At 35.8% G+C, this 12,266-nt stretch overlaps 1 protein-coding gene across 1 annotated transcript; it reads left to right on the top strand.

The window, feature by feature from the left end:
• The first annotated feature begins 6,569 nt into the window (after window positions 1-6,569).
• LOC128867914 (uncharacterized) lies at window positions 6,570-11,153 on the top strand. The gene is made up of 6 exons (XM_054109532.1): window positions 6,570-6,746; window positions 6,821-6,983; window positions 7,047-7,186; window positions 7,256-7,349; window positions 7,430-7,558; window positions 10,955-11,153. Exons 1-6 carry the CDS (start codon window positions 6,580-6,582, stop codon window positions 11,111-11,113), a joined length of 852 nt encoding a protein of 283 aa, XP_053965507.1. The 5' UTR covers window positions 6,570-6,579; the 3' UTR covers window positions 11,114-11,153.
• Window positions 11,154-12,266: the final 1,113 nt, after the last annotated feature.

The following is a 12,266-nucleotide window of genomic DNA, read 5'->3' as shown; positions in this document are numbered from 1 at the left end:
GCGAGCACAAACAGTATCGAACATTTTCTTTGGCTAGCCATTCTCTGATGCTGCTACAAATTAACACCAGGTTCTGCACAGAAGTTACCACGCGCTGTACTTTTTTTGGCACTTCTGTTCCTATGAGAAAATCTCACCAGGGCTGTGAAATATGGTGAATTTATTTGTAACTGGATTTTGTCTATACTAAAAAGCTTTGTGCAGACAAGAGAACGTAATATTTTAGAGCGTAAAAGAAATACAAGACAGAAATCATTTTACGTTCTCTGTGGGGGAGATAATATTTTGTCGATATATTTGGTGTATAATTGGCAAATTTACGACAAAAAATTCGAACGCCTAATAGTAACAAAAAATTACAAAAAATATTGCTTACATAAATTTTCTCGCTGAAACAATCTGAACATACACCGTGTCGAAATAGTAAAAAAAAAATTAATTTGAATGTGAATAAACTTTAAATCTCTGTAAAATTAGTAATTTCAATAAAAGCGACTTACATGTCGAATGTTGCATATCGTACATATCGTAAAAATAATAGCGTAAGTTCGACGATTCAACCTGATTGATATTCTTCTCAAACATGTCTGTGCTGCATGTTTGCAGCGTTGTTGTGGTTTGTGGCTTTGCTAGACTTAATTGGTCGAAAGCTTTTTCGTTAAAAATGTTCGTCAGAAAACTTCCAATACAGTATCCCCTCGGTAGTCGAGGCAGATTAAAGTCAATGGTTGTCAGGCGATAAGCAGGTCTTCTTTTAAATCGCAAAATTAAAGAGAAAAGCAATCAAGTTATTTTCAGCAATTTCGATTTAATTTTGATATAATTTCACTTCACGCTGACGGCGTTGCTAATTTTTTCCATACAAAACAAGCAAAATGTCGTGCATTTCTTATATGAAGAAAGGGCCCAAAACCCTCAAGGAAAACAAGTATCAAAAATCAACGATGATTTTGAGCTTCTTCAAACTTGCACTTTATTAAAATAAAATTTTATTGTCTTTGAAACTGCATATACAATTCTTCTTTTTAATTTTGTTAAAAAGTTTGAAATTTTGATGAAAATTTGTAGAATTTTTTTAAATTTTGTATTATAGAGTCAACTATATTTTTATAAAAAAAAAAAATTGAAAAAATATATATACGAGTATATGTGGTGCTTTTACAATTTTACGCTTTGCTTTTACGGTTTTCACGAACTCACCCTAATTTCATTCTTGTTATGACAACCAAACAGCCAAGAACAAATATGTATTAATTTCCGAAACTGGTCTTCGCTTGTAATTTGTTACCATATAACCAAAATGGAAGTAATCGAGTTCTTAGAGCACACAAATTTGCGTAATTTAAAATTCAACATTAAGTCTATGGTAAAAAAAATTTAAATAAATACCTGTATTGAATTCACTAATAGATAATTGTTAACATTTTTTAAATAATACCTCCTTTTGAATTACAAATTAGGTTCAAGCGAGTTTGCGGCGAATAAACGAGGAGCTGGAAGAGAGAAGGCTGATGTTAGATTCGACTTCGCCTACACATACACACATATGCACATGCTTAACTACATTATTGGCTTAACCAGATACGTAGTACATCCACCTGCTTATTTGAACCAATCATATTTTAACAAAATATCAGGGCATGTGAAAACTAGTTTACTTTATGTTCCAAAAACACCCAGTTGTAAATTTCTGATACTCTTAATTTTAAATATTTTTTTAAATATCTTTAATTAGCATTTGGAGCATAAACTCAAAAACGAGATTATTTGCGAAGGTGTCATCGGCATACGAAAAGTAAAACACACATAGCATAGGCATGAACATACAGGCATATGCATATTTTTGTAGATAAATTTGATAAAAACTTGTCATCAAATAGAAATTGTGTGACTCCAATCGGAATAAGAAAATGCAGTTTTAACAGAAGCCGTTCTTTGTATTCTGAGAAGTTTCGATTCGCGCGTGAGACCAATTGTGAATAAGTCAAAGAAATTTAGAAAGAAAATAACGGGTCCAATAGATAGATAGATTCATTTATTTTTCACAAAAATTTTACACGTCTATTTACAATATTATTATATATTTATTAGTCATTTTTTTTCCGAAACTGTTCATCTACAATAAATTATCTGCACTTTAAGGGGTTATACGCAGTTATGAAGCAAATAAAAGACGGGTTGTCAAGGATTTATCCTGAAGAAACTTCAGAATATTTTAATTTGAAAATTTTTGGCGGTTATAAAAGCATCCTTCAAGAACGTAACAAAATTTTTTATTTATGAAAATGTTGATTATAGAGCGCGTTGCAGGCGATTTCTGGAACCTCCTTTAAAAAAAGACGATTTACGGTGTACATCGTAACTCAGGATTGGATTATCTGAAATCAAAAAACCAAACAAATTTTGTTAATATATTAGATTATCTAGTAATTAATCGTTCGGCTAATCAAAATAGTGAATTTTCACAAAATGGCAGCTTTTAAAAGAAATGATTTCGATTTTTACGTTAAAATTTGGCCGTAAATTGATTATAAAATGGAAAATAAGTATCAGATTTACAAAAGGAACGATTAATTACTAGAAAATGTATCTTTAAAGATTGAGTTAAAACGGTTGACCGATCAAACAAGCCGTTTTCGAGATATCGTGTACACCGACTTGAAAAATGCCGTTTTGAAAAAAACACGTTTAAAGTTTTAATACCTACCTTAAAACGTGCCGAGGCATCTCTACATATTTAGGTATAACTCCGAAAGTATTGCTTAGATCTACTTCAAATTTCGTGCGTATGCTTTTGAATATATGTACATTACAAAAATGCAATAAAAAAAATCGATTTTTTTGAAAGTCATAACTGCGTATAACCCCTTAAAGTACCAGTGATAAAATTGATAAATTAATATTGGGCATCGTCTAAGGAAATGTTGGATTACTTCCTTTTCATTTCAGTTACATAAAGAACAGTTTTTGATGTAAAGCTCATTAAGCATAATGAAATTACTTCTGGCTTTGAAAATCCATGAAATTTAAAAATTTTCTATGCCATCTTTAAAATAGTGGTGCGCAACTAAGTTCCCGCTGTTTGGTGAAAATGTCTTTTGGTTTGGTGAAAATGTCTGATTTTGTGCCGAATAATCGTCATTTGCGGGAAGTGTTGATTTTCCTCTTTCATTCGAAAAAAACGGCGGCTGAAGCGCATCGAGGGCTACAAAAAGTTTATGGAGATGCTGCTTTAAGTGAAACAGCGGGACGAAATTGGTTCCGTCGCTTCAAAACGGTGATTTTAATGTTGACGACCAGCCGCGTGAAGGAAGGCTAAAAACCTCCGAAGACGCTGAATTGGAGGCATTGTTCAATGAGAATCCGTGTCAGACGCAAGAAGAGCTGGCTTCAGTATTAGGAGTTACCCGCCAATCCATTTCCAAGCGATTGCATGCTTTGGGAATGATTCAGAAACAGGGGAGTTGGGCCCCTTATGAGTTAAAACCAAGGGATGTTGAACGTCGTTTTTCGCCTGTGAACAACTGCTCCAGCGGCAAAAAAGGAAGGGATTTCTTCATCGCATCGTGACGGGTGATGAAAAATGGATTCATTACAGCAATCCAAAGAAAAGAAAGTTATGGGGACTGCCCGGTCATGCTTTTACGGCGTTGCTTCGGCCGAATATTCACGCTACGAAGGTGCTGTGTATTTGGTGGGACCAAATTGATGTTACTCATTATGAACCGTTAAAACCAAGAGGAACCATCACTGGTGCCAAACCCGTTAAAACCTATCTGGAAACACTGAAATGGGAAATCCTACCCCACCCGCCATATTCTCCAGATATTGCGACGTCCGATTATCACCTGTTCCGATCGATGGCACTTGGTCTAGCTGACCAGCAGTTCCATTCATATGAAGACATCAAAAAATGGCTTGATCCGTGGATAGCCTCAAAAGATGAACAGTTTTACCGCGACGGTATACGAGATCTACCAGAAAGATGGGGAAAAGTAGTAGTCAGCGATGGGCAATACCTTCAATGATTCACTTGTAACCATTTTTTCAGAATAAAGTTGTATTTTCATAAAAAACAGCGAGAACTTAGTTGCGCACCTAATTTATAACTTTGACCTACACTATCGTTCAGTTCTTTTTAAATATATTCTGCCCGTACTGGTTAGTACTCTATTCCACGTTTTTTGCCTGTTAGTAGTGTTAATACAATTTAGAAATATTTTGGTTTTTTCTGCCCTCTTACTTTTTTCTAACACCGTTTCGTCCCATTTCCAATTGTAAGCCAATCCTATTTGATTTAAAACCTTAGCCCAGAAAACATTTCATTTTAAAACTATTTTTGTTAGGTGGATTGGGAGCCTCAAGTCTTCATATGCAATGATTGTTCTTAGGTTGTAGTTTAAGTGTAATGCCAGCATGTAAATGTGACCACACTTGATACCTGTTTCTAAATAAATAGCATAAGTAGGGGAACAGATTGGGAGCTTAAAAACTTTCTTTATGAATTGAAGTTGTAATTTGTCAATATTTTCAAACATAACTTTGGACAGCTCGATAGACTAATTGGAAGATTTTCCATTTCACACCTAATTTTATTTCCTTCTTTTCAAAAAAGTTATTCCATGTGAAGTTTAAACTTGACATTGCGGCTTTGTTCCTTTTTTCTAGATGTTTCTGGAAAACCATTTTGGGTGTAGCAGTACGTGTCTGTTATAAAAATATTCTCTCATTTATATTGACATTTTTCGTTTTTCGATAGTTTGCCTCCACGACGAAAAACCAGTATTGCCGATTTGGTTAGGTTAACCTCCACGCTCCATTTTTCACAGTAAGCCTCTAGATTATTTATCATTTTTGAAGTGTTTTTGAATATCATCGCCTTATATTTAGATCGTCAACGTTCAAACCATCACCACTTTAAATGTAGCGCAAAAAGTAAAGGAGACATCAGACAGCCTTGCTTTACTCCACAGATCGTTTTAAAATCATCCGAATAATATTCACTTGTCAACATTATTGATCTCGCCTCTAGATATAGCTGCTCAATGAAGTTAACAAAAGATATCCCCATGCCACGTAGTGTGTAAATGAGTTGAATTTTGGGTCCAATAGTTATATTCAGAATTCTAGTTTTAGTAAAGCCTGACGAAGCTGATAGTTTAGGGATGCGAAATGGCAAAAACCTCGTTTCCGAAAAGCTGAAATATTGAAGCTGAAAGTGAAGTGAATGTGTGAATGGGACGACGAATTTATTTTATACCGAAACAATGACTAGATACAATTAACTATTTCAATATAAATATGTATGTATGTATTTAATTGTACTTGTTTGGCCTGAAAAGTGGTCGAAGCACATTCGAAACTAGAGGCTACGGTTTGTAAATATTTGAGGCAAGGAAAGCAATTAGTGACATCCTCCAATTTTGTCAAGAAAAGCCAAGGCGCATTCATTCAAGGTGGTGGCACTAGACCAACGACAATGTTCTGTACGTTTGATTGTCAAAGCAATGTATTGGGAAACTAGAAAACAAATAATGAATTCGCCTTGTTTCATTCTAGGCTGACAGCCACATGGACACGGCGAAAAAAAAAAACAAATCAGCTGATTTACCGATACCACCTTTAATAGATTCGCCTTGAGAAAAGCAGAACAAAATTTTGAAATTTCTTAATTTGATTCTGAATCCGTTGCCATTTTTTTAGTAACTTTTTGGTTTGTGGCACAGTGAGTTTTAATAATCTAATTTTTTTCCTTTTATTTCAAGCACATTCGGCATTCGTTGGCTCAATATTCGTAAAAAAAGTCAGCGTCAAAATAAAGTGTACACCCCATAGTGATAAGTTTTGACTATTAATTTATTTATTTTGTAATTTAAATTATTTAAAAAAAATACTGTTCATACTACAACAACTACATAAAGCAAAGTTTCGAACTTTGTTTACAATTTGTAAAAATTCGGCAAATTTTAGCACAAATCTTTAACTTGCATTTTATTATACCAAAATTGAAAGATATATAAAACTGCATACTTGAAATATTTCTACAAATTCTGAATAAAAAGTTTAAAATTTTTATGAAAAATTGCCGAATTTTCACAAATTCTTGCTTCTTCTTATTGTAGTATGACTATGTTTTTACAAAAACATAATTGAAATTACAAAATAAATAGTCCAAACTGGTGTTATTTTGACGCTGATGGTAATGTAAGTAATTTGTTCGACTTAATGCAAGTAGTAAAACTATCCAGTTAGACTTTTCAACCACTAAACTATGGCTCGAATGTCACGATTTACGGCGTAAACTATTAACACTAACGACAAAAACTATTATTTCAATTGACTTGCCTTTAGTAACGTCCCCTTTTTTATTTATAATAACCCACCTACTTTTCTGATAAAATAATGTCTATAATAAAGCACTTAATATTTAATTTTAACAACAAATGTTATCCCATAACAGTATTTGGTTGAATGGTTGAAATGTGGCAATAAAAAGTAAAGCTTTCTTAAAACTTACTTCTAAAATTATAAATATAAATCTTGTCCACAATTTTTTTTGCATGCCGTAGGCTACGACACATGTTGGAGTCCGAACATCTGACGTACTCTGAGGAACTGGCTTTGCTCACGAAGCAACGAATCGAGGAAGCGGCCAGAAAACGGCACGAATGGTTTGGAATTCAAAGAATGGAACGAGAGCTGGAAACTGAAAAGTTCTTGAAACTTAAGCAACTACAAAGAGAAATGTGCTCATACACAAATATGACATGATTTTAAAATTTTCATTTGTGTAAATACTATAATTCAATTTTTTTTATAGGGAAAGCTGTGAGAAAGCGAGACACTTGGAAAGCAAAACATTGCTGATGGATAGCAAACGAGCGCAGCTCTATCAAATCGAGGAGAAGGAAGTAATGCGTCAAAAAGAAAAGAAAATTAAACAAATGTGGTTGGATGTCCAACGACGATTTAATGAAGAGATGGTAAGGTCTTTTATAGAATGGATAAATAACTTTAAAAACTCAAGACATCAATTCCTTTCACAGCTGGAGCAAGATAACCTGGAACGAAAGCTTCTCAAAGTAATTGCGAAGTCCAACCAGGAAATGAATTCAAGGAATGACGAATGCCAGAAGGAAATAAATAAAATTAATGATAAAGCTGCGCGCAACGAGTTTGCTAAAGAGTAAGAATTTAAATTTTGTCGAGCTTGGGTAACCTTAACAGTTGGTGTGTGTGCTGTATTTCATTTCAGGGATGCGAGTGCTTTGCTTAAAGACAAATTGTACATGGATCGGCTAAAAGAGATGGAGAAAAATAAGGCGCTGAGTCAACATAATGTGTTAACGGTACACTTAATTTCTTATGGATAATGACGATAAAACATTTCATAAAATTGCAAAAATTTCTCATCATTTACTTATTTCAGGCACAAATTAAACAGAATGAGGAAAATCGCAAAAATACTAAGCAACGCGAAATCAACCTTGAATTGCAAGTCAAAAAACAGAACCTCTGGGATATTTTGAATAATCATTATAGGGAGGAGAAACAAAAGGTTGAGTATTATCGGAATGTAAAAGTTTTGCAATATCATTAGTTACATATAATTGTCGCTTACACCCTGTATTTGGTGCTTGGCCGAGCTCCTCCTCCTATTTGTGGTGTGCGTCATTATGTTGCACCAAAATGAAGGGATTTACAGTTTTATGCCGCCTCCGAACGGTAGATCATTTTTTATGAGGAGCTTTTTCATGGTAGAAATACACTTGGAGGTTTGCCATTGCCAGCCGACGAGCGACCGTTATTACAATAGAAAAAAACTTTTTTATCATTTGGTGTTTCTTGCCCGAGTTTTCGAAACCGGGTAATTGAGTTCAATGAAACAAATAGAAAACCTCAGGGTACAGATCTGAGTAACTTACCCAACTATGTGAAAACTACTTCGGAACTAAAAAGGACATAAGAAAAAATACAATACACATTTGGTGCAACTCATTTGGCTATGGCCAACACATACGGCGTTCGTTCAAAAATATAGTACAGCTCCAGGCTGGAATATTGTTTGTGAAATATATTTGTTATATTTGAAAGTCGGTATTTTTGTTTTTTGAAAATCGGATGTTAAATAACAAAGTTATAATAGAAAAGGAACGATTTCGGCAGTTTTGAGGGTAAAAAAATGTTTTTTTTGCTGCTGAAATCTTCTCAATGTAAGCTTTAAATACTCGTCCCCTTCGCTAATTATTTTCGTATGGCGATCGACCCGGTCTAATGTATACATACTATATGTATAGGGTAGATTAGGTTAGGTTGAAGCGGAAGTCCGCTGTGGGACACGCTCAGGCTCATAGCTCCTAAAACCAGTGTGTACTTTTCAAAAATTTTAGAAGTTCCCTGATTTCCACAGTACTCAGATCTTCCTTTAATGAATTGGAAATGTCTACCTACAATGGTAAATCTGTGCGGCATTTCCTGGCTACCTTGGAGGTTGAGGGTTTTTAACACCACCTGGCTATCAGTGAAAATGTAGAGATCTTATCCAGGTAACGCATTGCACTGTACTAGTGTCACGGCTTTTATTATTGACATTAGTTTAGCCTGAAAGATACTACAGTAGTTGGGGAGCCGAAAGCTGCAGGAGATCCCCAGATGTTAGGAATATACACTTCTGCTTACCCTGCCTTCGAGCTTTGAGCCATCTGTATTTACATGGATGGACTTGCTCTTGCATCGACCCGCTTTCACTCTTCCCTTCAGGGTAGGAGGGTCGTGAACGTTGTAATGGCAAGTGTAGGAGTGGGGAGTACATAGTCAGTCAGCCTGAGAATCATCGAAATCCCAGCTGGAATTTTACCGTGGCCGTAGCCCGTGAATTGACCACTTATTTAAAGTGTCCAACCTTATTCCCACACAAATTTGCACATAATTTGCCTGCAAATCTACCGGAAGGAGGATATTCGGAATGTCGCATATTTATAATGCTTCCGATGGTGTGGTTGATATTGCACCGGTTATGAAAGCAGATACGAGACACCTGCTTGAGCCAAAGCCGCCTCCCAGGCACGTCAGGAGACACCTCATCAATTACGCCGACGGGATCCAGGACAAAACGAACAGACATTTACTGGACCACACAGTGTTTAGACAGACAATAAAAGACATTCATCGGGAGACTGTCACCACCTTACTAAGCTCCCGACCACCAAATGCCGTAGTCGGAATCCAACCACCACCTACAGCAAATGAAGAGCTCTAGCTCCACCGTGAGACCCGCGTAACACTGGCACAATTATGTTCTGGATATTGTAGCAGGTTAAATTCCTACTTATCCAGAATTGACTCCGACATACTAAACATATGTCCTGCATGTGAAGGCACCCCGCACGACACTAGCCACCTTTTCACATGCCCCTTAAAACCCACTCATCTAACACCCCTCTCCCTCTGGACCCAACCTGTCGAAACAGCATGTTTCCTGGGCCTACGTTCAGATGAGCTAGACGAAGACAATTGGTGATATACCCTACACTGACAGGGATTGTATTAGTGTTACAATAACAACAACCATAGTAGAGAATTGGCCGAAAAGGAAAGTTTCTCCACCCATTTGTAAGTTCGAGCGAAGTAGATGTCATAGGGCGGCCGCCGTGGCCGAATGGGTTAGTGCGTGATTACCATTCGGAATTCAGAGAGAGAACGTCGGTTCGAATCTCGGTGAAAGATGAAGAATTAAAAAATAAAAACTAGGGTCTGTCAGACTCACGCACGGTAGAAGTGAAACTTCTAAGTTGGTTGTTCCATGCATGGGAGCCCCGGTTTAGATCTCTCCCCCCTCTCTCGTGTTAAATTCAGGTTTTCATATTTTTTTTTTTCTATATCAGTCCACATAAATTTGTACTATTTATTTTTGTCCTTATTAGCTTCAAATTTGACACTTGGGTGCAGTGTTGCACTTGACGCTGACAATTCTTTGCACTTCCAATGGTATTTTTTGCCTACTTTTGGCGCGTTAATCAATTTGCTTTGATCACCGAAACGGTTGAAATGTCATTTTACAACCTTCTACTTCAACTATCGTCACTCGTTTGGCAAACGCACTCATTGTATCGCTTCGTCTCCTCCATACCTACCATCTATTTACTTCACAGCAGTTTCTTATTGCTTTCCCGCTTACACACATTCAATCGGCGCTTTATCTGATACTCACACACAGCACTCATTTGCACGGGCTATGGCTATCTATAATACCCGTTGTCGGTTGCCTGCATGTCGCCAGTCTACTTCAATGCTTACTTGTGTGCTATATACATTTCGGCGTGTCTCGGTGGCTCCCTCACATCGTTCAGCGCTTGCGATGCGAGAGAGCGACAGAGAGAGCGAATATGCGAGAGTGGGAAGGAGCAGCTGCTCCTTGGCCCCGCCCATTTGACGGATTTCGGTAACGCTCCGAACTTACCGTTTCACTCGCCTATTTTCAATCTGCCTTGGGGCCCCCGACGCGCCTAAAGAAGTTTCACTTCAAAAAACATTTTTCTAATAGCGGTCGCCCCTCGGCATGCAATGGCAAATCTCCGAGTGTATTTCTGCCATGAAAAAGCTCCTCATAAAAAAAATATCTGCCGTTCGGAGTTGGTTTGAAACTGTAGGTCCTTCCATTGTGGAACAACATCAAGACGCACACCACAAATAAGAGGAGAAGCTCGGCCAAACACCCAAAAAGGGTGTAAGCGCTAATTATATATACAATATATATATTATATATATATATAGATGTCATAGGGATGAAGTTTGCAACACCTTTTCGGGTGAATAACTAAATTTAGTTTTTCTTCTAAGGGGCGGGGAGCTACGGCAACATTTAAAAGCTCTAAAAGGCTAACTAAAACTTCCGCTATTCCTTTGATTTTCTGAATCGCTGTACATTTTTAAAGATAATTTTTTTTTCTTTCAGATTCAGGATTCAGTTTGGCAAGACCACTATATTCATCACGTGAGACAAGAAAATCAAAGAAAACATAAGGAATCCAAAGAATTCGATGCGATGTTCTTGGGTACCGGATGCGTCTTACACCCACGCAATAAGATTCCCTACAACAAGTCTACACGTTAAGTTTTTGTTTAGTATGCAACTTACAGTGCAGCTTTCGTTTGTATGTACGCACTTACGTTTAATATATAGTTCTAATTGCCAAATAATTACTTTTTCAGAAAAATGTATATAAAGTCGAATGAAATACCCCACTCCACTCTTCCACAAAGTCCCGAATGGGAATGAGGGAGCACGGGAAAGTCATTAAATAATAATATTGAAACAATAGACCACACATTTTTGGAATCGGGTATATTTCTATTATATACCACCACCAGACCAGTAGCGGAAGGAAAACATAGGCTCCAATTTTTCAGGAACTTTTTAAGAATCTCAAATACTCGAAATGATAAAAATGGATTACTCTTTTAAAATAATTAATAAATGTTTATGAACTATTTCATTAAAGTTATTGTCAAAATAAATAAAACTCATAGTTCTTTATTGGAAATGGTCTTAGTCAGTTCCAACTTAATAAAAAAATATATTTATATGCAATTCACACAAAATAAGTAATAAAGACTAATAAAATTTTAAATAAAAAGATAACATAATGTAAAAATATTTAATTTTTGTTTTTATTTTGGTATTGAAATTTATATACAAACAGACAAGCCTGGAGCGCGTAAATGTCAAAATAGGGATTTCCAGCTTTAAAATTATTATTTTTTATTGTATTTACCAAAAAAAAATTGACATAATAATAAAATAATTTTTTTAATAAAAAAAATTAGAAATAGTATTGTACAATAATACATTTTTTTAAATTTGTTTTCATACGCCCGCGAATTCTAGTAAACTCAAAGAATGAAGTCAGCTGTGGTTAAATCAAGCGACCTTGCTGGCTATGCTCAATCACCAAAACGTAATCTCCCGTAATCTCCCAGGAAATGCGCTTAAAAATCGACACAATAGGTCTGTTCATGAAGCGGTTTAAAATTATTGCAACAATTGTTCCAAATTATCCAGTTGTGGTGTTCATGTGTCCAAGAAACTTGCAAAGTAGATGAAAATGAGAAAGCAAAATGGCATTTAAGCATTTTGAGGGGAAGTTGCAAGTTTTTACTGCCTACATTTTTACTTGTTTTTTATTTAGTAAATAAAATTATTGAAATAAAAAAGAAATTGTTTAAAAACAAAGTAAACTGCATTCCATTGCCTTCAATCACAGCTA

This window comes from Anastrepha ludens, chromosome 6 (assembly GCF_028408465.1).
Source record: "Anastrepha ludens isolate Willacy chromosome 6, idAnaLude1.1, whole genome shotgun sequence".
Classification (NCBI taxonomy): domain Eukaryota; kingdom Metazoa; phylum Arthropoda; class Insecta; order Diptera; family Tephritidae; genus Anastrepha; species Anastrepha ludens.
This window is presented reverse-complemented; position numbering and strand designations above follow the sequence as displayed.